The sequence below is a fragment of the Lissotriton vulgaris genome, chromosome 3_2 (genome assembly GCF_964263255.1).
Source record: "Lissotriton vulgaris chromosome 3_2, aLisVul1.2, whole genome shotgun sequence".
Classification (NCBI taxonomy): domain Eukaryota; kingdom Metazoa; phylum Chordata; class Amphibia; order Caudata; family Salamandridae; genus Lissotriton; species Lissotriton vulgaris.
The window spans coordinates 237,432,657-237,458,636 of record NC_141690.1 but is presented as its reverse complement, the minus strand read 5'-3'; the positions used below and the strand labels follow the sequence as shown (position 1 = coordinate 237,458,636).

The window sequence follows — 25,980 nt, the reverse complement described above, 5'->3', positions numbered from 1 at the left end:
CTGCTGTTAAGTCAAGCAGGACCAGTAGAGCCCTTCCTCCAACATACATCACCTTACATATTTCCTCTGCTGCCATGATCAAGGCTGTCTCCGTAGAGTGTTTTGATCGGAAGCCATGTTGTGTAGTATCGGGGATGTTATTAGTCTCTAGAACAGATGTTAGTTCTGAGTTCATGGCCTTCTCAAGTACTTTGCTGTATACAAAAGAAGGTATTGGATCCTGCAGCTGACCAGCCTGGATCTCAACAGTTAATAAACAGAAAAAAATGGCTGATCAGGATTATTTCAAGGAAGATTAGGGTCCACACAGCCCGTATGTACTGCGTGGCCAACAGTTTTATATTACAAGAGAATTTATTTTCATTTATAATCAAATTTCATTGGTTCATCCAAAAATGACATCAAAGGAAAATTCTGCCAAAACAGTCAGTTGAAAAAACGTACAATTATGTGTACAATATATACAAATATACAGACATTTACGGTAAATACTCAAGATTTTACAACACCAACATGAAGCTTAATACAAAAGTAATTACATTCCAAACTGATTGCGACATAAACAACCTTTACACAGAGAACGATATTTACACATGGGAAGGAACCAGTCCTTTGACTAGAATACCAGTGGACAGGCGGATCTAAAGATGGAATAAAGTTGCCTGCCTGTCTCTCAGCACCTGTGATGGAATTTTTATAAGATTGCCAGCAAGGGCCCACAAAAGTGGTATTAGTTAGTCCGTAGCTGCACCCTTCTTTCTTGTCACAGGCTGGGGGTCAACACGTTTTGAACCGTGAATATTGTAGGTTCTCCTCAGGACAGGGACTGGATAAGAACTTATCTGCACAGCCAGCACGAAGGCTGCACGAGTAGAGGTAGACTGCAAATCAAGGTAGTATTCTGTATCGAGTTGCAGAGGTGTCATAAGACAGGGCGCCCGCAAAGCGTTGCGCGATTGATTGAAGGGGCGGCTCACATACTTTTTTCTTGTGTCAGCTGCACGCGATTACAATTGCAGGGGGACGGCTGCTCCGCGGAACAAGTCCGGGAAGTGTGGCGGGTATTAAGCTACCGCGTACCGTTGTTCGGAAGGAGGGAATCCTTCCCAGTGCCGCACCCGCAAACAGTGTAGCAGACGCGAGCTCGCGCTGATGCTTCTAACAACAACCAATGAAATTTGATTATAAATGAAAATAAATTCTCTTGTAATATAAAACTGTTGGCCACGCAGTACATACGGGCTGTGTGGGCCCTGATCTTCCTTGAAATAATCCTGATCAGCCATTTTTTTCTGTTTCTCAAGTACTTTGGCAGGCAGGAGATGGGACGGTAGTTTTTCTCGTCTAGGGGATCCAGCTTAGGTTTTTTTAAGAGGGGACGGATACAGGCTTTTTTCCATTTCGTTGGAAAGACTCCTGAAATCAAAGTTTGATTTAATATAGGGGATAGCAAGATACATATCTCCTCTGGAGCCAGATGTAGTATATACAGCAGGCAAGGGTCCAGGGGAGAGCCTGATTTGATTTTTTAACAGCAGGTCCGCCACTTTCTTCTCTGCCAGTAGTGGGAATTGTGATAGACCGCAGTGCACACCCTTGTCATCAGGCTGAACTGAAACATTTTTGGCTGTATCCTTAGCTGATTTTAGGAGGTCGTTATATACAGACTGGGCCTTGCTTTGAAAAAATCCTGCCTGTTTGTCTATAAACTTTTGGTCTGGTGTGAATCTTGTGTCCCGCGGACACTTCAGTAATGCGGAGACCGTTTGGAACATTTCTTTTGGAGAGTTTGTAGCCTCTTGGATTTTGGTGGTAAAGTAGGCAGTTTTGGCCTGTATGATTGCAACCGTATATTCTTCAAGGGCAGCACAGTAAACTTTCCTTTGTGCAGTATTATATTGAGATCTCCAGATACGTTCTTTTTGCCTGCACTTAATTTTGGCTAGTTTGAGATCTGCAGAGTACCGCTGGGACGAGGTCTTTTTTTGTTGGGATCGCATTATCATTTCTGGTGCAACAGTATTTGCTGCTCCTATTTAGCCAATTGTGGAAAACTGTCGCAGCTTGATTGGAGTCAGTAGGAATTGCAGGCCTTTCACTTAGTGCTGACAAAGTAACTTTTGCTGACTGACTTCCAGGCACGATGTTTGACAGCCGAGGGTCTAATCCTCCGCCCACCATTTAATGTCTCTAGCTTGATGTTAAAATGCACCGCAGAGTGGTCAGACCAGGGTAAAGGGCAGACTTTCATAACCTCTATAAGAGAGTTATTGGTGCAGATACCATCTAATGTATGCCCTGCTAAATGTGTAGACTCAGACAATTTGATTTAATTCAAAACTAGCTAATTTATCTAATATACTGGTAGTATCAGGGTTATTATTATCTTCCAAATGGAAGTTAAAGTCACCTAATATGGTGAAGGAATCTGTGCCTAAACATGACTCCAGATATGTCTGGAGGGAGGTCGAAAAAGAGAATCTGGGGCAGGGGATCTGTAAATTAACAGACCTGGAAACACTACTAGGTTGTTAAGTTTTATGCTGAAAGACATTGCTTCGGAGTCTAAGGCAGATTCTGGGTGTGAATCTAACCGTATACTAGGAGCGATAAATTATCGCAATTCCACCACCCTTTGCCCCTCTTCTGTCAGAGTTAGCAACGACGTATCCGGCTGGAATTGCTAGGTGCCAGTCAGGGTCACTATTTTCATTTGCCTATGTTTCAGTAAGAAAAACAAGGTCCGGATCCTCTACTTGTATCAAACACTCTAAATGAATTTTGTGTTTCGCCATAGACCTGGTGTTTAGTAAAATACACCTAATAGGCCGAATGTTCTTGTTTGTGGAGGCCGTGGTCTGAGTGGCTTATCAAGAGCCATTATTATAATGCAATGGATTAATGGTACTTACTTTTGTTAGTTTTTGTTAACCATTGTTGGTAGTCAGCAGGGGTGGGGGAATCGTATCGCCCAAAGCCCGAACCAAGTAGATTTTAATTATGGGCAAGAAGATTTATTGTCTATTTCGTCCGACAGATAAGTAGACATCAAATCACTAAAAATATGAGCTGTGGGCGCTCTGGGGTCACAGCAAATTAGAAATGCTGCCAGAAAGCCTTTGGACGCCTTTGACTGGCTGTAAGCCCATGACTGGGCTCTATCTAGCAAGTGATTGGCTGCGAGAATCTTGAGCTAAACGTCAGTGTTCTAGCGCGGATTCCACACTGGTGCAGGCCACCTGCTCTTGGAACACAGCTGCCGAACGTTCAAGGTCAGGCCCGAGGCAGTGAACACTTTTTCCGCTGCCAGGTCCCAGTGCTGTGCGCCGAGTGGCCTCTCTGCTGCTGATCGCTGCGTGCTCGATAACCCTGTCCAGTGGGATCTGTCGAAGGCAGGCCACACATCTTTGGTGCGCTGCTGTGCACTTCCTGGAATCTGGAGCGGCAAGTCGGCATCTCTGACACACTGTATGCATCCCCAGCAGGCGAGTCAGTCAGATAATGGGTTTTGCGGCGGTCCGAGTCTGAAGAAAAGAATGTTAATGAAAAATTGTCTAGCATTCGGGACAAAGAATTTTCAATTCTATTAAGGACACGGAGGCAAGGATTATGCTTCTCTTATCTTTACTGACAAAAACAGCAGCCAATAAAACTTTAAACTGGCATGACCCCGGAAGGACAACCCCCTCCACCAGTCTGCACCAATCACTGTCCAGTCCAACACATAACAATCCTTGTAAAACCGGAACCTTCCTCTTTCTTTGCGATGTCCTCCGCAGTCCAACCAAGACCGAAGCCCAACGTGGCAACTATCGCATCCTCTTGTCTGAAGGGGAATACTTCTCCTCAGTTGAAACCCAGCTCAGCCCGCAGAAATCTTTCTCAGGTCTGCTTGTGCTGATCACCTGAAATGAAAATACATGTCGTAATGGCTATTTCAACAGTAAGGAATACAACAAGCCATAAACATCATTCGGGTGGGTAAAATACATCACATCTTCAAATCTACATACAAAGTACATCACTGTCAACCCGGGTGGGATAATCCTCGCCTCAGTGTCCTTAATAGAATTGAAAATTCTTTGTTGCGAATGCTAGACAATTTTTCATTCTATGTCAGTCCACGGAGGCTCTGATTATGCTAGTTTAAAGTTTCTCCACCACCACCGAGGCCACATCCACAATAGGTTTATGATAAAACATTTTAAAAGTAGATTCAGATGACCAATCAGCCGCAGTCATGATGTCCTGAAGCCGAGAACCGGCACCAAAGGATTTTGAGGCCATAGCCCCTCTAACAGAATGAGCTCCAAATTTGGAGGAATCAATACCCGCCAGACTCAACAACCAGGAAACCCACCTGGCCAGAGTAGCATTGGCGACTGGGCGGAAAGGCCTCTGTAGAGAAATCAATAATTGACCAAAATCGTTCCTAAACTCTCTAGTACAATCCTCATACTTTTAAACACTTTACTACACACAATTTACTGTGGTGAGGAAAAGCAGGATAGGAAATACATTTTGAGTGTGTCTTATTACGCTTCGAAATTGTAAAGGAAACTCCAGTGGGAGTAAATACTCTACCTGACAAATCCAGTGCTCGAATGTCCGATACTCTTCTGCAGGGAATCAAACATAGCAAAATCGTAAGTTTCGCTGAGAGCTGCTTCCTAGACAGACCCTCATTAGGCAGCCAAGCCGATAAAAAACGCAAGATAACGGAAACGTCCCAAAGTTACGTATACTTGGGTTGAGGGGGGTTCACCAGCGGGATCTCCCTGACACCCTTACACACCAGTGGATGTTCTCCAACAGGTTTACCATCCACGTGCGGATGTCCCGCCGAAATAGCTGATCGGAAAGTATTCACCGATCTGCATGCTAAGCCCGACTGTGCCAAATCTGCCAAGAAATTTGCAATCATAGAGATATCTGATCCCACAGGATCTCCCTGCCGTTCGTTACACCAACCAATCCAACGTCTCCAAGCTCACTCATTACGCTTGTGGGTGGAAGGTGCCCATGCCTGTGACAAAACTCCCGGCACTTGCCAGCGTCTCCGGAAAGTCTCCACGCCATGAGAGACAACTGATCCAGAAGGACCAGCGGATGTTGAAGGCCCACTGGGTCCGTAAGAAGGTCTGGAAACAATGAGATTCCCACTGGTGATGCGCATGCAAGACTCATCGCGACCGGAAACCACGCTTGAGTTTTCCAACACGGGGAGATCAAAATCACCTCTGCCTCCGAATCTGAGCTAGAACCCTTGGGATCATGATGAACGGAGGAAACGCATAAAGAATGCCCATCGTCCTTGATTGAAGAAAGGCGTCCGAGCTGATCGCCAACGGATCCGGGCGCCAACTGAAAAATTGGGGCAACTGTCTGTTGAGCCGTGAGGCAAACAGATCTATCACACACGGACCCCATAAGTGGTCCAAAGCCTTGAAAATATTGGGATGCAACCTCCAATCGCTGGCATCCCTCAAATACCGAGAGTTCCAATCCGCTGCCACGTTGACAGATCCCGGAATGTACTCTGCCGTCACCGATATTTGATGGTCCAGGCAATATTGCCAAAAGTCCTTGGCTATCTCCGCCAGGAGACGAGACCAGGTGCCTCCGAGGCGATTTATATACCGTACCGCGGACACATTGTCCATGCGTAGGAGAATGCAACAAGAGATCTTTTGAGGGTGATCGAGTCCGCACCGCAAAGGAACCCGCCAGGAGTTCCAGACAATTGATGTGGAGATTCAATACTTCGCGGGACCTCTCCACAGAGCCGCAACTGGCTCCCCAGCCCCACCAGCTCGCATCCGACTCTATCACTACTTCTGGGGTGACCGCGAAGATGGCTCTGCCGTTCCAGGCCTCCATATGCTCCAACCACCAGTTCATCTCCGTGCGAGCGTCCGCCGACAGCAAAACCTGTTGGGCGGAAGTCACACCCCTTCAAAGATGCAAAGCCTTCAATCGTTGCATCGCTCTGTAGTGCAAGGGACCCGGAAAGATCGCCTGGATGGACGAGGCCAACAGCCCCACCAGGCGTGCTAAGGTCCTCGAGGAAATTGTCGGAGAGACAAGCGCTTTCCTCAACTCCTTCTTGATTGCCACCCTCTTCTTGAGCGGTAAGAGCAATTGAGCCTTCACTGAGTCGACCTGGAACCCCAGGAATTCCATAACCCGTGAAGGTGTCAGAATGGACTTCTGCAAATTCAAAAGGAAGCCCAGTTCCTGAAGGAGGTGAACCGTCCATGATAGATGGAGCGAAACAATCTCCGGAGAGCATCCCAAAATCAGGATGTCGTCTAGATAAATGATCTGTCTTACGCCCCTCTCCCGTAAGCACTGAACTATTGGTTTCATCAGTTTGGTGAAACACCAGGGAGCGGACGAGAGGCATGGCGGCAAACTCGAACCACTTGTTGCGCCACTGAAATTGAAGAAAACGTTGATGCGGTGGAAAAATGGGCACCGCCAGGTATGCGTCTTTCAAGTCCAGACGTACCATCCAATCCTGTTCTAACAGAATGTCGCGCAGTAGGTGTATGCCTTCCATTTTGAAGTGCCGATACACCACCCATGCGTTGAAATCTCTGAGATTTAAAACCAGTCGAAAGCCCTGGTCTTTCTTTGGAACCACGAAGACGGTGCTCGCAAAGCCCTGAACATGGGGCAAAGTCTCCACTACTGCTCCCTTTCTGAGCAAAGCCAGCACCTCTGCGTCTATGAAACTCTGTTCTTGTAGGGAAAAATGCAGTGGCGCGGGTGCTTGACGCTGCGCGGGGGAGGCATAAAACTCTATGTGGTACCCTTGGACGGTTTGTAACACACAGGGATCGGTTGTTAGCTCCCGCCACTTGTGAATAAATAAGGCCAATCTGCCTCCCACCCTGTGTTCTGTTGCACAAAGAACTCGTACCTGAATAGGAATTGTCTCCTGAATTATTCTGTTGTCCTCTGTAGTTTCCTTTCTGTCCTCTGCCACGACCTCCTCGATTATGGGAGGGGCAGAAGTTGGAGCGCTGGTTACCTCTTCCTCGCTGCTCACCTCCACGTGTGGTCTGATTAAAACCTCGGCCAGACCCTCGACCTCGCTGACGTCCGGCCCTGTCAAAAACACTGGTGTGAAGAACCTTCTTTATCGTGGTCTGCGCCTTGTCCAGCGCGGAAAAAGTGGCGACGTACTTGCCCAATTTCCTTAACGAACTTGTCTCCGAAGAGCATGCCGTTAGCCATAGAACCAGGATCGTTGGTGGCCATCTCTGCCAATTGGGAATCAATCCGCATCAGAAAAGAGCGTCTCCGCTCTGTAGACAGAGCCACATTCGCATTTCCCAAAAAGCACATGGCGCGTTGGGCCCATTCCATTATATCAGACGTATCCATAGGCACGTCCTGTTCTTTGGCCTTGACCGCGGCCTCCAGAATCTTAGTAAGGGGTCCAGAGACGTCCAGCAATTTGTCCTGGCACCCCCGCCATGTCCTATCCAGCCCTTTTTTAGGGTCCTTAGCGAACTTTCTCATGAACGCTGTCATGGTAGGATCAAGGTCCAGAGTATCCGTCACCTTCCCTGTCACTGAAGGTCTGGGGCATTCCGACCTCAGCGTGGCTCGCACCCCACTTTCAAAACCTTGACGCAAGTTATTGGTGACATAATGCGCAACTTCAGTACAGGGCACCCATTCCGTGGATCTAGGGTGAACTATACTATTGGGGTCAAACGGAAGGTTCCTAGGGACCTGACTATGATCTGCCTTGAATGCCGTGTGCTTAGTCTTCTTAGCCTTCTTTTTAGAAGCAATCAAATCCACCTCCGAGTCTGAAGTACCAGGTGGCGTCGAGGAGGAACACCCCGATGTCTGATAAGCCATAGAGCCATGGTCCCTCATCACTGACTTGGCCATATGCGCTAACTTGTGGGCCTGGGAGTGATCAGAAGTGTGGCGTCGAGGAGGAACACCCCGATGTCTGATAAGCCATAGAGCCATGGTCCCTCATCACTGACTTGGCCATATGCGCTAACTTGTGGGCCTGGGACTGAGCAGAAGTATCCCCCTTTCGTGAGGATTTAAACTTCCTCTTGCCCGAGGTATGATGGGACTTAGTAAAAGGCATTAACGCCTTAATCAGGGCTTTACTAACAGAGCTCTGGTCGTGGGTAGCCAGGGCTTCACCTAAGTTCTCCTCCAATTGTTCTTCCTCAGGCTCATACTGCTCATATTCATTGAATTCGACCCACTGGTCGCCCTCCTCGGTGTAATACGCCATATCCAAGGGAAAAGAGGTGAGGAGGAGATTAACAGGGGGGGAGCAACCCAGGGGTGCCTCTACACACACTCTGCAACCCCAGTTGCCAAAACACCACAGAGGCAGGCAATTACACGGTGGAAGGAGACCCCTATTAGCATCCAAAACTCCCCTAGAGCAAAGCTCTTAATCCGGACACGTTTCGGTCAGCGTTCGTATGAGGCCAAGGATTGATGCAGCCTAGAAACGCGCATTTCGCGAGGAGCCGGTAATGCAAAAACAGAACTCGGCGCGTCGTTTTGGGGGCACACACTCGACTGCTCCCTGCGCGCAGGCAAGCCGCCTCTGCCTCCTCCTGCAACACCGCCCCCTAACGCGCTCACACGCACAGCGCACACCGCAGGACGAAGGAAGCGGGTAACAAAAAACCCGACGTCGAATAAAGTCGCGCTATAGTAAGTTGCGCAATAACACACAATCTCAAAGTCACACACCATAAACCCCCATCCGCAAAAGCAAATAAGGGAAAGGCACTTAACTCGCTGCTGCAGCAGCAAAGAAAGAGGAAGGTTCCGGTTTTACAAGGATTGTTATGTGTTGGACTGGACAGTGATTGATGCAGACTGGTGGAGGGGGTCGTCCTTCCGGGGTCATGCCAGTTTAAAGTTTTATTGGCTGCTGTTTTTGTCAGTAAAGATGAGAGAAGCATAATCGGAGCCTCCGTGGACTGACCTAGAATTGTAATTCTGCGTGCAATGGTCTGGATTCAGTGAGCGTGGGGGCAGGGTTAAATGTGTGTGGCATGTTAACAATTTACAATAAGGCGGGAACCTCTCCTATATTAATGTAACAATGGAATTAGTGCAGCGTTGATATTTAGTGAAAACACAATGAAAGTAAGTGTACTATAGAGAGACATTGACCTTTACTTTGTCTCTGCTTTTATGGACGAGGTCGCATTTAAGGTCCCGGAGCAAACCATACTACTCTAAATACCTGGAAAGCTTACAGAAAATGCAGCCATGCAAGATTATGCGTGCGCTGTTAATAGAAACATTTTTTAAATTGCATAGTTTTTCTGGTGTTAAATAAATCAAGCTAAAGTTGAATAACGGAAACGCCACTTATGCAGCAGGCAGAAAGTATCTTCGTATTCCAGGCAAAGCTATGTGTGCAGCTTATTTCACACTGGCCACTGATATGTGGTCCACTCTTGGCATCTCAAACTTCGCAATGTCCATATTTTTGCCCAAGATGAGGTCTCCTTTATCAATACCCTCCGCTACAGTCTTTATTGCCTTTTCCTTATTTTGTTACCTCCCCCTTCGCTTCATGGCTTCTCGCTTAATCAGTGTCCACACGTCTGTGCCAATTTTTATAGGCTTAATCCTGTCTAGAAACTGATTATTCTCCACATTTTGGGCTCATTCCTGTTAGCCTGTAACTTTTATTTTGTTGCATTTCTCGTCTTCTGTACCTACTGAAAACCGCCCCCACCATGCATAATGCTCTGGCAGTTAGTGCTAAATAAGCAGAGCCACTGTAATGAAACAGTAGGGAGGGTCTAAATCAGGGGTCTCCAAACCGGTCCTGGAGGGCCGGATCCATGCCAGATTGGATCCGGCCCTCCAGGACCGGTTTGGAGACCCCTGGTCTAAATTATGCGGCATGGTTGACTAAATTTTATATAGCCACAGAAATGAGAATTGTGTAACATAATGTAGCACATTTTTGTTGATAGTATTACTTGATTATTTTGACATCTGTACACATGTTTGCCTCATTTCTTTCAGATTAAGACCTAAATACACCAATATCAATGTAAAAGAGACCAGTCACTACTTGTGATGGGCTTTTTCTCTGGTTGTGAAGCAGGACAGGTTACCTCCTTTTTGGTAACGTTTGATCTGTTTGAGCTAGCATTTACATTTTTGTTGTTCTTTGCAGTTTAGGCAGCATGTGTTGGATCAAATGGCAAATTATGTGGGAAAATGCCTCCGCTGTAGAATCTCATAATTAGAATGGCTCTATATATATAAATCATGTGTATATACACAGGACCTGCCATAAGTGGGGGACCATCTTTCATGTGTAACGATATAAAATGGCTAAAATTGCAAGCACGAGCTTAATATACAGCAGAAATAATCAAAATACAAAATTGTAGGTATCACAATCACGTTTGACAACTGGGTAAAAATATATAATGTTCCCACCTCAGAATTGTATGCATTCGCTGTAGTGTTGCATTTATACTGCACAGTTACGCCAGCAGTAAAAACAAGCCCATGCCAGATCCAAGGAAAAGTGACTCTGCCACCTGTGAGTATTCAACTTATCTAGACATAAAGGATTGTTTTTCTTTACCTACATGATTTGCAAATGGGTGTTTTTGCTGTGTGCCTGGCTTTGTGCCTTCTTTGTGCATGTGCCTATTTTCGACTATCCAAGCATCATCCCATAGACCCTCTGGAAGCTCAGCTTCTGAAATAAAGAAACTGACTGCACAAGTTGCTGCAATATAAAACCATATCTTTGACCAGGCTTTCCAATACTCGTATGTCCGCATTCAGCAGCAGAATTGTAAGGTCTTCACGGGAGAAAAGGGTGGTCAATAGGGTGCTGGGGAGTTTGGAAGGAGAGAGATAAGTGGCAGAGAACTTGGATTTTAAAGAAAAAAGTGAGACAAACTTTCACATCTATTGCTGATGTGCACCTCTTCATGTTAGGGAAGCTTACTTTGCTGGTGCCATTACTAACCAGTACTGTGCACAAGAGAACACCTGTACTGCTACTGCCAGAGCTGCATATGCTCCTTGTGTGGTAGAAGAATGTGGAGATGTAGCAGTAAGTGTACAATAATATAATCACACCTTACCTGCCCAGGAGTGTAAAAGGAGAGATTGATTTAACTGTCCTTTGCTGCCTCTTGTGTATTTGTACTTGTGGATACTGCTTTAGTGAACTAAACACCTCTGCTATGTTATTTTTGCTGCCCCATGACAGTTCATAAGCTCCGCCGAGAAGTGGTTATCCCCATCCACACGTTTATCATAGCATGATCACATGGGAGTATTTTTTAAACTGGACAGCTATGAGTGGGCCCTAGGATGGAGAACACCCTTCTGCCCTGCAGGTTCATATTCCAACACAGTCAAGAAATTTAGTCAATTACCAGTCTGCACTTACATACGTTCTCTCTAAATTTGAAAATTTGTCACATGCATACCGGTTAATAATTGGGTGCAGTGCACACAGACACATCTGCACACATGCTGCAAATCCAGCCAGTACAACAGTTGCATTTAAGGGTGTATGACTATGCACTGCATAATTGGACTTGCATTTGAAGTATGTTGCACTGATTGCCGTGCAGACCCCACCATGGTGATTTATGGAATTGGTGGGGCAAGCAGATATCTTCCCAGGACAAGTAGATTTCTGTAACATTTTGTCCGTTGGCCAAGTAAATTTCTGAAAAATGTCCACACCCCTGAGTCATAAGATCACCTGTAAGGATTGGGCCCGCCCATCCAAAGAGGTTACAACGTAGAGGCGTTGGGGGAGTTAGATCTAACTGTAGTTTGTGGAATACACATTTACCAGAATTGAGGAAAAACAGTTGGTTGTGCGAGTACGAATACCGCAAAAAAATGGGCAAGGGTTCTGGCGCTGGGCGAATTTTGGGCGCAGAAGGGCTTGCCTTATGGCGTGCCTTCTGCGTGGTTGTTGCATCCGGGTTTATGTAGAAAGTAGGGGAGCTAAGAGGAGCCAACAACTAGCACGCTAACCTTCAGGCGGGTCCGCTCTTACAGACGGGCACCACGTTAGCGTTCAGGTTGTGGTGTCAGGCAGTTTAGAGTGCAACAGTTAATTTTAACACATAAACTATTTTAAAATCGCTAAAAGCAAAAGTGCAAATTTCAATTTTAAATCAGAAGAGCGCGAGCCCACCACACGCAAGCAACGTTATGGAAATCACCATCTCCGGTGCGGTCGTTGCATCAGGGTTTATATAGGAAGTAGGGGAGCTAAGAGGAGCCAACAACTAGCGCACTAACCTTCAGGCGGGTATCCTTCCCCTGCTGACATCAGTCTTTACATTGCAGTACGCAAGGGACTTTTTGTATAAATCTCTCTCTGATCCGCCTCTGCTCCTTTTCCCCCTACTCTGCTTATTTAAGAATACGGTTCTCATAGAAAGTGATTGCACTGAGCAGCCCCCTGCTGCCCTTTGCACCCCCTCCAGCTGTATCAGCTGATGGCCATCTTGAAATGGTTAGTAAACCATTCCAAGATGGCCATCCATGTATGTGCCTGTGCAGCGCCCATCTTGTAATTAATTTCCCTAAACTAAAAGAAAACACACTCAAAGATGTTTTTCATCCACATGCTATTACAATGACCATATTGTAATGGTCTTTCTTTCAGTTTAAAGATAAATCTTTGCATGATGGAATTGAAGAACTCGGGGGAGTTTAGTCGGGTTAGGGTGTTCTTTGGTTTAGATGACTTCAGAGGAAGCTCCCGTAGCCAAACAGTTGTCGGGGATAAATTCATTTAAACAAAAGCTGTCCCTGATGAGAGTAAGTCATCCTCACATCACATTGAAACAGTCAGACAAACGTTAGTGATAATGCTTTCCAGGACACATTTAATTTAGTGGAGTATGTATTCAGACCGTTTCATGGCAGAAGTGACAACCACTGTTTATAGCATGAACTCCATCTCAGACAGAGGTCATCTCTCTGCAGTAAAGGACTGCATCCAAATCATCTTGACAATTATTGTAACTATAATTTCTTTCACAAAAAATGCCCTTCCAGGCTGTTTGTAACTGACATGAATTGCACCTTTATTTAAAAGTAAAACGTCTTTGGATACAGGGAAACTGCTGAGTATTACGTTTGTCTTGACTAAAAGACATACTTTAACTTTTTGGCTCTTCATTTGGAGTTCACGCAGGGAGATCAAGAGTCCCTCATCCTAGTTCCCTTTCAACCTCCTGCTAATGACTACAGGTGGAGGTCCAAGAAAAGAAATGACGTGGCGAGAGTGAGAGAATAGGAACGTAGCATAAAGACCTAGAGAAACCTAGTTGCATGAGCCAGTGGCACAGAAACAGAAGAAAACTTCAGAATGGGAGAGGTTTACGAGAGAAAGCAAGGCTTCTCAAAGGTGGAATAGAAAGAGACATGACTAAGACACAAATGCATAGAAGTTAAAGAGGTACCTCAAAGGAAAGACCGATGCAGCAGATGAGCATAAGAGAAGTAGAACCTTCAAATATATATATATATATATATCTGTCTACGCCCCAGGAATTCAGAAAGCTGCAAAACAAACGGGAATATTTTATTTACAAGTTTTACACATTAGCTAAAGTGACCATTAAGAAGAAAACAAAGTGCCCTAGGAAAATGTATCTTTAGGAACACCTTTTAGTTTTAAAGACCGCTTTAGTTTTAAACTCTCTTCAAAGAAGTGTATTTTATTAACATGCATGAGTTTTACCTTAGTAGATCAGATTATCACTGAATTGAGAGCCATTTATTTGCAGTGATAGTTTTAAAGCAAGATCTTGGAAACTTTCATGCCGCCCCCATTCTGAAAAGATTGCATTAGTGAACCAAGATGGAAGTCACTTGTCCCTTGTGATTAGCCTTCGTTGTTATGTAATTGGAACACAATTATAGTTTATTAAATACAACTTGAGAAGGTTTTGTACTTTACATATCCTATTCCTGAACTCTTATAAGTATTTTAAGGGGCTCCCAGGTGTGTTAACGAAGAAATAGGAGGCAAAGTGAAATTAACAAATTGCCTAGGATCACACAATGTCTTCAATTGTGGAAGCCAGGACTGATACCAGGTTTTCCGGTTTCACATTTTGCGATTCTACCACCAGATGAGTATCTCTTGCCCTCTCATGTTTTACATCATAAGTTTATGCATTAACTTTAATTTTGATGCATGAGAATAGAGCATAGGTGGTAGACAAAAGTCACGTGAAGGCTTGGTTTGTTGTTAACACCATGCATCTGCTTCGTGTACCCCTACGCTCACCTTTCATCAGCCCGACCCTCCCAATATTTTCATCGGTGCGGCCCTCGGGCATGCCACAGACAGCACTTTGCGGTCCCCGGGGAAATGTTTGTGAGTACCCATGTTCTAGAGGATTCTTTGACTAGCATTCTGTTGGACGAGAGAAATGATCTAAAAATGTGCTATTTGGTAATACTGCTTTTTTTTCAAATTGAAAGTGGATTAAGAGAAAAAAATTAAGTGCTTTTTCATTTCTGTCTTTATAAAACTTGTCTTCTTTCTTCTTGTTTCAGGGCTATGCCTTATACACTGAGGGGCCTTGTAATCACCCGTGAAAATGGTCATAAATCTCTGCCTGCCACAGTTTAGGCCCAAAATTCACTGCAACAAGGTAAACAAAGTTCAGTATACAATACCTTTAACATGTTTGCGTTTAACAGATCATTTTTCTTTACTTGAACATTAGTGATACTAAATTTTATATTTCAGGATTCGCCTCCTTTTTAGTCCCACAAATATTAAATAAGTGAATGCAACACTTCATTCAAATTTAAACAGCTGTCCCAACTAATTTACCAAATAAGTAACTTCATTTGTTAAGCAGTGACATGATACAGCAACCACTTTAGTCACCTTCATACAAGCAGGTCTTTGCTCAAAAGGGGAGTTTCCTAAGTTTAGTGCAGAAAAATCTAAGATGCTTTCAAAGACAAATAAACTTCTTTTTTATGGACCCACAGCAGCAATTTGGAATATACTAGGATATTGTGGTATCATTGCTTGAAGGTTTGAGCTCCCTGTTCTTGATTCCTCTCCAAAGCTTGAATTCTTTCCTACTTCCCCCTTTTTTTTTACATTGTGGCCTGCCTTATCATAACAAATTTCTCTTGGTAAACCTACTAATAACTAAATTAATGTGCGTGCTGTTTCCATTTCCATTTCCATTTTTTTGCATTTATATCGCGCATAAATTACCCGAAGGTCTCAGAGCGATAGTAAGCAAGGAACCTCTTGACCCTCAGCCCCAAAAGAGCGAGGGCAGCTTATACGGCTAGAAAAGCCAGGTTTTTAGCTGTCTCCGGAACGTCACATGGTCCGGCTCTAGCCTGATCTGAATGGGAAGAGAGTTCCAGGCTTCTGGGGCGGTTTTACTGAAAGCTCTGTCACCGATTCTGACTGTCCGAACTCTGGGTACAGAAGAAGGGCCTTGCTGGAAGATCGTAGCGTTCTGGCTGGAACGTGGGTCTTGAGCTTGTACTCAAAATAGGACGGTCCATGACCATTAACCGATTTATGGACTAGGCAGCATAGTTTAAACTTTATGCGTTTTTGAATGGGCAGCCAATGCAGAGTCTGAAGGCAAGGGACTGAGGGGGAGCGAGGGGGTAAATCAAGTACTAGCCTGGCGGCCGTATTCTGGAGGACCTAAAGTCGATTTAGAAGTGTTGAATTGATGGCTGAAAAGAGAGCATTTCCATAGTCTATCCTGTTAACAATAAGTCCTTGAATTAGGGGCATGCGTGCTGAGAGTGGGATCCATTTGAATATCTTCCTTAAACTGTGCATCAAACCGTAACTGGTACCCACGGTTTTTCTGATGTGCTCAGACATGGTTAGCTTATCATCGATAATCACTCCAAGATTCCTGACAAAGGGCTTGGGGGCTGGGCAGGGACGGAGGGATGCTGGCAACCAGATTTTGTAGGCTTTACCGGACAATATGACCTCGGTCTTTCCTGCATTCATCATGAGGTAGTTCCTCGTCATCCATTCCTGTATGTCGACCATACAGTTTTTGAACCTCCTTTTGATGTCGTCCGGGTTCTGATTGATGTTGATAAGGATTTGAGTATCGTCGGCATAGGATACGGTTCCAAAACCATGTGCTCTGATGACCTTTGCCAAGGGGGAGACATATAAATTAAAAAGGGTCGGGCTCAATATGGATCCATGCGGAACACCCTTATCGTTATCATAGTAAATGGAAGAGTGCAAGCCTATCTGGACCCTGGACCTCCTGTTACCTAAATAGCTTGTCAGCCATTGAAGTGCGGCGCCCTCGACACCAACCTCTGCAAGGCGCTCTAATAGAACGCGATGCGAGATGGTGTCGAAGGCCGCAGACAGGTCCAACAAGATCAATATAGCCGATTGTTTAAAGTCCAAAGTCAGTCTGATATTGTCCACTACCTCCAACAGGGCGGTTTCAGTGCTGTGGGATGCCCTGATGCCGGACTGGGAAGGGTCGAGGACTTTGTTGGACTCAAGGTGGGTGACAAGCTGTTTATTTATTAGGGCCTCCATAATTTTTCCAAATAGTGGAAGAAGGGAGATTGGTCGATTATTGACAGGTTGATCTGGGTCAGCTGATGGCTTTTTTAAAATAGGCCGTATTACTGCCTCCTTCCAGTGCTTGGGGACGGAACTATGAAGTAGGGATTGATTGAGGATAATGGTTAGGACAGGGATCAGTGCCGGGGAGATTTTGTATAGAACTTGCGGAGAGGCAGGGTCTCCTGGGGCTCCAGACTTCATTTTCAGCAAGGTTTGGTCCACCTCCTTTTTCTGAGAAAGGTGACAACTCTCTTAACGTGGCAGTCTGATCTGATGGTTGGAGTCATTGCCACTATTGACGTCTGGGACAGCGGTCTGAGCATTTGTGGATTTCATTAACTTTCTCATGGAAGTAAGAGGCTACAGATTCTACCCACTCCTTGGTATCAGGGGGTACCAGCTGCGAACCTGATGGATTTGTGAATTCCTTAACAATGTTAAAAAGTTCTCTTTGTGAGTTGGCTGCTGACGTGATCCTATTACCTAGGTAGATTTTTTTTTGCCTCAGCTATTTCCTTCATATACTGCCGGTGTGCAGCTTTATAGGTTTCCCTATCTTGGACACTTTTTGTGAGTCGCCATTTCCTTTCTGCCACCCTGGTAAAGAATTTTATTTGCTTCAGGTCTGGCGTAAACCATGATGAGTTGTTCTTAGGGGGTTTAAATGCGCGTGCAGGGGCGATGTCGTCCAATGCAAGAGTGATTGCCGATACAAATTTCATGGCAGCTAGGCTAGGGTTGATATTTTTAGAGATGGTAGGAGGAGTGAAGTGGGCGGCAAAGGCGTCCATGGTGATCTTATTCCACGGCCTGCTCTTTTTCGGTTTGGTCGGGCAGGTTGCCAGGGCTTGTATGCTATTGATGGCAAATTTTATGATAAAATGGTCGGACCAAAAGACTGGGTCGATCTGTGTGATCACAACCTTTGGGGAGTTGGTGCAGACAAGGTCAAGAGTATGGCCAGCTATGTGGGTTGGGCCTGTTGGGAGTAGGCGTAGCTGTAGGGCATCCAGGTTGGTAGTTAGGTCTATGGTTTGAGGATCGAGGGCTTGCTCGAGATGGTAGTTGACATCTCCTAGCAAGAGAAAGTTTCCTGAGGCGAGGGCATAGGGCGCTATTGCTTCCACCAGTTTTTCCGGGAAATGGGTCTTGGACCCAGGGGCCCTATAGATAAGGGCTATCTTCCATGATTCTATATTGCCCACGGTCATAGTGGCAATGAGCATCTCGCCCCAACTTTCGAGGTAGGAGTCGTTTATATGGATTTTCATAGATGCCTTGTGGATTGTAGCCGTTCCACCCCCCTTTTTTATGCCAGCGCGGTCAAGCCTATGTATTGTATACGTGGGGGCAGAGCTACTGCAATGTCAGGTGCTGATGACTCCTGTAGCCAGGTTTCCGTTACGAACAACGCATCCGGTTTGACCGAGTCCAGGAGCGCCCAGATTTGTAATGAGTGCTTAGCCATAGATCTTGCATTGCAGTATAGACAGACTAGGTTAGTTTGGGGCTTGGAGGCGCGGTCAGTTTGGCGGGATTTTTGTATTGGTAACTTGGTTATCGCTGGTTTTAGTTGGGAGCTGGAGAGCCGGGCTGTTGGTAGAGGTCGTTTGACTGGATTGAAGCTGTGTAGTTCTATGTTTGTGTATCTGATGATGCCCATTTCACAGTGCTGACCGTGGGGGCGAATCAGCAGAGTCGACGGACAGACAGGGTCCCTGGCGTCTGGAGTCGGCCGGGAGCGGACGGGCGCAGACGGGCTTGACTTCGGCGTTCCATGGTGGTGGACCAGTGTATCTCCTGTTATTGACTGGACCCATTGAAGTAATCAGAGACCACTTTAGTGCGGAGCGCACTCCCCTACCCACCCATTGGTATCTTGCTTCATCATTGGGCAGTGCTCCTCTGTTGGCTGGTGCTGCTTCGCCTCACACGCCCCATATGCATTGCTCTTTGCCGGAGATCATTTGATGACCTGTGAGTGTGAAGCATGAGACGCACACCCTCATACTTTAGTGGGGAGAGAAGTTTGAGCAAAGTCGATTTGATCAAAGAGAAAAAATTTGAAGGTTTACAAAGGCCCCCAAAGTGGTTAATATTAAGGAGCCTCTGTTTAGATTAAAAACAATGAGAATCTCTTGGAAAATAATGTTCCCAGAAATCAATCAAAATACTTCAACATGTTTCCTGCCCAATTTTGTTCACTCAAGGATCAGTGGCAATTCGTCAGGACCAGACTTGTATGCTTAATCTACGTGAGTGAGTTACTAGTGAGAGAGACTTGAAAAGTCCAACTTACTTGACCCAACCTGGAGTCAAACAAGACTGTGTCTGGTACCAGTGGCTTGTTGCCCACACACTGGAAACGAGGATTATTGCCATGTATGTCCAAAGTTAAAGAAACAAAGCAAACAATATAAAACAATGAGCAACTTAATTTAGAATGTACTGGATAAACAGTGCCTCGGTGGAGATGGAAGCGGAGCATGTTGTGCATTCTCCAAAGACACCTCCAAAAGTAATTCACGCCCTCTCTATTATCTGAAGGAAGACCTCCCATTACTGAAAACTCTATTCTCCATGACTATGTAAGTGCCTTCCCAGTGTGTTCTTGTGGTTGGAGTGTATGCCATGTATTGCAGTATTATCATTTTACCTGTGTTTGATACTCCTTTGTAACATGCACACACAACTTTTCTCTTGTAACACACTGTTTGCTACCTCTCACATTTTGTTTGCTTTTGATACTTGCACAAGTGCCACCATTGCCTACGTAACATTTGCTCTTGTTCCTGAGTGTCTAGCATATATCGCAGTATATTACCTCTAATTGTACTTTGTTTTCTCTTGTAACCTGCACACTTGTCTCTCTTTCCTCCTGTAATACACTGTTTGCTACCTCATGTATTTTGTTTGTTCACAATTGTCACTTTTACCTCATGTAACTTATCGTCTGCTTTTGTAATTTGTTCACTTGTAATTTTCTGTTCCTATTGTGAAGCGCTCTGACGCCTTTGGGTAAAGACCGCGCTATACAATAACGCATAAATAAATGTCACTGCATACATGGTGGTTGTAGTTTGTTGGACCACCCCACGAAGGTGTTTACTCACAAATGCATCATGTGAAAATAGATTCAAGTGGCATAATTCTCAGTTTCATGCAATGTGTATGTGTGCTACATTCCTATATTTGAGGTAGTGTAAGTTAATTAAAACCCACCCTGATAGTGAGTACTCTCCTGACTGTTTAGATCGCCATCGTACACTATAGAGTTTCGCCCACGTCTTAAAGGAATCCGGCCCAGGGATCAGACCGCTTGGGAACTCTTAGGAACAGAACTCCTGTGTTAGACAATTGCGGGAGAACGGACCCGCTCTTTTAGGGGTTGAACAATATGCTGCTTAGCCCTGAACTAAAACAGAACCACTTACTTGCTCATATCTTCACCTCTACCATTCGCCAACCCACCTAAATGGACCCCAACATGAGATCGTCTTGTGCGCTACTTGCCTTTTAAGGCCATATTCACGGGTTTGTTTAGATAGTGCCATTTAGCGTAAACGCATAGGATGTCATTGTGCAGTTCGCATATGGATTCTGTAGTAGAACGTGCGTTTAATAATATTACCTTATTTATAAAGCGCTTGGTTCTACCCAGAGGCGAATCCCTGCGCTGCGGAAAGAAGGCCACAAAAGCTTGCAACCCAATGGTTCTTACCTACTAACAGACGGGGTCAGTGAGCTTTCCACCACCCTAACTGCCCAACATGACCTTGTTCCAGAGCGAATTGGTTAGGCAGTCTTGATCGGGGGAAACCTCTTTCTGTACTCCTAATGGGCATCATATTGGAACAATATATCACTTGTTTTCATAACATTAGGGGAGATGTATGATAAGGGAATATTATCATGATTTGTCTTCTTTTATAATGCATATGGGAACTCCGTATTTGAAGCACATCTTTTACCCCATCCTTTTTTAGGTCTAGCCTAGAGCAGCGCATGCGCTGCTTGCTCGACTTTTAGTAAGTGGATTTTCAAAGTGCTACCCACAGGATTTTGCTGGCCTAAAGCTTGCGTTCACACGAGCGTGAATGTGCACAGGTGCCAGCTTTCAGCGCCCGAGGCGCTATCTGGAGCGTGATTACTTTAACTTTTGGCGCTGCTGGGCGCGCACCACTCGCGTGTTTGCCGGCGCGTGCCCAGTCCCCCACCAGTCCCACTTGTTTTCGTTCTGATTAAGCATCCTTTATGGAATGCACTGTTGGCAGCTGCTTCTAATAACTGCCCTGCATGTAGGAACGTGTTCCGCTGTGTGAAACCGTAGGAGTTACAATCCACCACTCGGTGTCAGCGTTCTGTCCATACTGACTGCAGCACTAGTTAATCACAGCTTCTAACGCTGCACCTTGCAGTGTTCACCACAGGGACACCCACACGCATTCAGGACCTGGCCTCTTAAACCACAGTGACTTGGCGTACATTTTTGTACTGTAACTTCTTTTCATACTACGGTCTTCCCTTGCACCAGCATGATGTATTTTAGCAGTGTTTATTCAGAGGTGTGTTTGTGTGTGCTTTTTTCGTTGTGCAGATTATCGCATTTAAACATCTCGTCATCAACTGTTTTGCACTCGCTCTCTGTTCGAGAAAGGCCCAGGAAACTAGCCATTGCAGATTGACTTCTTTAATGATTCTCGATACGAGTGCTTAACATTACTGGGGTCTTTGGGCTTTTCTGCAGTGTTCTCTGCAGTCTTCTCGAGTTTCCCAGGGGGTCCTTCTGCAGAGCTACGTTCAACTGTAATCCTGGCTTATGAATCACTTTTGTTATGCGTTAATGCATATAACGTGTCTCCGCACCTGTCAGCCTGCATGCAAGGCATCCCAACATGCCCTCTAAATAATGGTCTTGGGAGTTTTCTGTGCTGTAGCCTAAAGTGTCTAGCTGTTAGCCAAGAGTGTTTTAAAATAGCGAGAGAGACTTGTGTATTTAACACTTTTATTGCGCAGTATTGTATGCGAGTCTTCTCCATATTCAGTGCATGTTGTTTCGGTCTGTGTAATCTTTCGGTTCTCTTCAGAGTATAACGAAGGGGCTCTGCCACTGCTCTATAGGCATATATATGCTAGCGCACGGTTTACTCTTTGTATATCCAGCATACCGAAGAACTCAAACCTACATTTGGCCCTGATGTATTTTTCCCAAGTCTGTTTGATGTTAACCTGTTTAGCCATGTGGGTGTATAGAATACTAATATAGAAAATGTTGCATTGATCAGTCACTGCAGATGCAACTTTTAGATGAAGCTCAACTGGTGCACTTCGGGAAACATGGTGTTCCGTGTTGACGGAACGGGGTACGTGATAGACGCAAATAGCATACAAGTATTGGCATAGTCAATAGGTCTCGCTTTTGGGACCTTATAAGTATTTAGCTATGCAGAACAATATCCTTGGTTCAATAATATCAACTGTTGCATGACTAAAAACTTATAAGGTCACAAAGGCGAGACCTATTGGCTATGCCAATCCTTGTTAGTTCATAGTTCCTATCTGTGAAACCAGGTTTTCAAGGAACGGAAGGGGATGGCGATGACATACCCTTTATTAATATAGACTCAAAAGCCTCCATCAGTCAAAGCGGCATAACAAGGGTTATGTGATGCTCAATACTTTCCATATACATCAGCAATACAGGGTGTACTATGGCACCATTAGTTAAAGGAGTAATACAATTTCAAACAAATGGGTTTCACAATTCCGGAGCCATCATCTTGTATCCTAATCTCATCAATTATGACAATTCCCTGGCTCGGATACCAATTAACGTCTACATTTTTCCCAGTGGGTCCAAATTTTTTGCCATTGTTTTGGGGCATCCTCTCCTAAGATAAATAACTTTCTCCGCCTGCTGACATCAATCTAGGTCTCGTTTCCAGGCCCCCACCCTTGGTGAATCCGCTGCCCCCAAAGATCTTGCGATGTTCCTCTTTGCCACTCCAGAGGCCAACATAAGCCATGTTTTGGCATAGAGGATGATTTTTAACCAGTGTTTATTCTCACAAAAAAGGGTATTATTGGGATGATGGAGGAGGTGGTGGGATGGAAAGAAAGGTGATCCACTAATCGGCACTCAGATAAACAGTTCTCTATTGTGTGCGGAGTGTTTTTACTGTCTCTGATGAGAACCCTCGTGCTGGCTATATATTACTAGTGTGAGGCATGTGGTCATTTGTGTTATGAGTACTCCCTCAATATCCCCTATTCTCTGTGTTAAACACGATTCAGTATTGGGTATATGGTACCGGTTGTTGTTTATCATCAAGGGAAAAAGCCATATATGCAAATGTTTTTTTGTATGTTGTCGTTTTCTTGTTAAGAGCCCTCTGAATATCATCATTCAGTCCCCTGACATGGGTGCATAACCTGAAGATGCACCTTTGTTCCTTCTCAAACAGTCTCTCCTTGGTGTTTCTCATAATTGTGGACCATCCCCAGGAGGACCAATCTGCTTTTGTCTGGGTGTGGTTATATTCAAGAAAGTGACTGGCTATTTAATTAGTCTGTGTTTTCACTGTTATTGTGGTTATTCCTAGGTTGAGGAATTCTCGTGGGTTGGTATTCTAGCAGATACCAGTTTTTGTATTGCAGTTAGTGGGTTTTAAAGGACTCAATCCCTCTCGGAGACAATTCTCAGTTTCTTTTGAATGGATTGTTTGGTGGCAAACATTACAGTGACCATATGGCCAATGACCCACTATACGGATGAGACCCCACTTTTTTGCGTAATGTTTGCAGACACAACTGCCTTTCTCAGTGTCGTAAGTACTAAGATATCTTGAATTGTTTCATAGTTTGAATGAAAATGAACATTCCTGGATTAACCGATATCCAGAGTTCAGAATAGCCCACCTCTTTTTGATGATCTTCTTAATGTTATTGGGCATAGAGGTGAAAGTGGTGTCTCAAGTAGGCTTCTGACTTTTTTCCATACTGTTTGTCCCTAAAGGGTAGCCATGTTGTTGTTCCTGGCTTTTTTCATGCCTTTTATATGATGGTCACTAGATAGTTTAGTATTCTTAGTTTTTCTGTCAGTCCACAGTCTGTAGAAATTGCAGCACCATTGATGATTTTGACAAAGGCAGAAAACATGACCATAATGTAGGTTCATCGTTAGTGCCTACGGATGTTGGCACTACATCAACAGCATCTTACTTTCTGTCTCCCTATTATTAGTCTTTGTCCACAGGGTACCATTCTCAATACTGATTGGAAAGTCCAAGAAGGATATCTCCTTTTCAGAGACTGCGTATGTGAATTTTATATGCCGGTCCAGGGAATTGATCATTAAAACTCCTCAAATCTACCTCTTGACCTTTTCAAACAACCAAAATGTAATTGACAAATGATGCTATCAGTGAATTTGGACCTTATAGGCGTTGGTTTCCGATAGGACGAAATCATTCTCAAAATGATACATATGATAACATGCCAGACGTTGGACAAAGAATGGCCCATTGAAGTCCCTTGAGTTTGCAAATCCAGGGTTTCTCAAATTGAAAGTAGTTTGCTTTATGGCACGAGGTGCAGGTTCCGTCACAAAATAAATTGGTGTCTAAGAATTCAAGTCAGAGGCCCGTAGTAGATTCTCAACGACCCTGAAGGTGGCATCCTGTAGTATACTGGTGTAGAGGGCCCCTACATCCAATGTGATCAGTAGGGCTTTAGTACCCACCTCATTAATTTTGTTGATCAAGTTAAAGAAATCCTTAGTGTTTTAAGTGTTTTTCAAGAAAAATAGTGCGTCTTCCACCATTAGTCTGAGAATGTGATCACTAAACCTTGATAGGTGTTCCAAAACTGAGTCCTTTCCTGATACAATGACTTGTCCTAGTGGGGGCCTTTTGGGTCTTGGGCAAAATGTTGAAGTGCGGAATCTTAGGATGTGGGTTTATAAAAAAAATCGGATTCCTTTCTGATGATCCAACCATTCAATTCAGCACCATGAACCATAATTTGTATGTTGATTGAGGTATGTAGGGTCTTGGGTAATATTTCTGTGCCTCTTGGAACTCTTATGAGCTGTCTTGATGGTGATGAACTTGTTCTCCAACAGGGATTGGATGACCTCTATTTCCGCTCTATTGATGTTTCTATAGGGTTTCTTTAAATCCAACACACATATATTATTTAGGACTGCTTTTTCAAAGGTTTGTATTTCTACTGGTATTGCTGCTTCAGGTGAAGTGAAAGTTGAGCTGTAACTCACTCCCTTGTTCTTATTGTCATCCTTTTCTGGCTTGCCTTTAAAGAAGACCTGTACACTGATATTGTAAAAAAATGTAATAGTTCAGTGTCGTCTGGAAGGGACCTCATTAAGGGTCAAGATGAAACCCCGTCCCTTGTTGATCGCCCTTCTTTGGTAGCAGTGAGTTCTCTGTTTGGCAAATATATCACTTGGTTGTTTTCCTCTCCTCCTTACCTTTGCTCCGCATCACAATCTGTGGTTCTTCTGCCCCCCATATTACACCTCTCTCAGATATACATGGCCTACTCCCTCCAACTTATTTGCACCTTCTGCTCAGTGAACTCCTATTGGACCACGTCTTCAATACTCTCCTCCAAATCGCCAACCCTTTGATCTCTCACACAAGCATTGCTAATGACAATGACCGCTGTACCACTTTAGTGCAAAAATCCTGCAAAGCTTCTTCACGCAACCTCCAATTCTGCTTATGCATTCCTCAGCAATATAGAACTGGAGCAACTCTCTAGTCCTGTCCAAACACACCTGCTTATACATTGGCTGAAACGACAAACACCTTTCTTATCCACTCATACATCTCCTCTGAGATTGAGATACCAGTGCTTCAAATCTACACTAGCCCTCATGCCAGCTCCCCTCTGCTACAATTCTCCTGTCCAGCTTGCCCAGTCTGCTACCTGTCTGCCTGCTATACTCTTCTGTTTGTGCGCCTCGGCTCGTTTCTTGCCCCGTTTTCCTTTTCTGCAAATTTTTCTGCCCCCTGTTTTCCTTTTTCTCTTAGTTTCTTACCACCTCCCACCACCCAGTGGAACACCCACCTCCCCAGGACCTACTTAATGGAGGCCGCTGTGCGACCCTGTTGAGGCAAGTCCTCATTCCAGCTCTCCCTGTAATGGCGGGCTCCGCTCGCGTTGCCGTCTTCTCGTGGGTTTGGCTCGTGGGTTCGATCTCTGTCCACCTCACGAGCCAAAGCCCGAGCCTAGTGTGTTTACTTTTAAGAATATGTATACACGTGCCACGGCCCGTGTATACCCTGTTGTGCTTTGAATTACTTCCCTCGCGCATGGACGGCTGA

The 25,980-nt window shown here is 44.9% G+C and overlaps 1 protein-coding gene across 1 annotated transcript in view; it reads left to right on the top strand.

Annotated features, from left to right (window-relative positions):
• UBOX5 (U-box domain containing 5) overlaps positions 1-25,980 on the top strand; it is a 195,863-nt gene that overhangs the window by 17,463 nt on the left and 152,420 nt on the right. The window contains exon 3 of the mRNA XM_086964290.1: positions 14,593-14,690. Within this exon, the coding sequence (XP_086820416.1) occupies positions 14,637-14,690 (54 nt within the window). The 5' untranslated portion in view covers positions 14,593-14,636. The remainder of the gene's footprint in view (positions 1-14,592; positions 14,691-25,980) is intronic.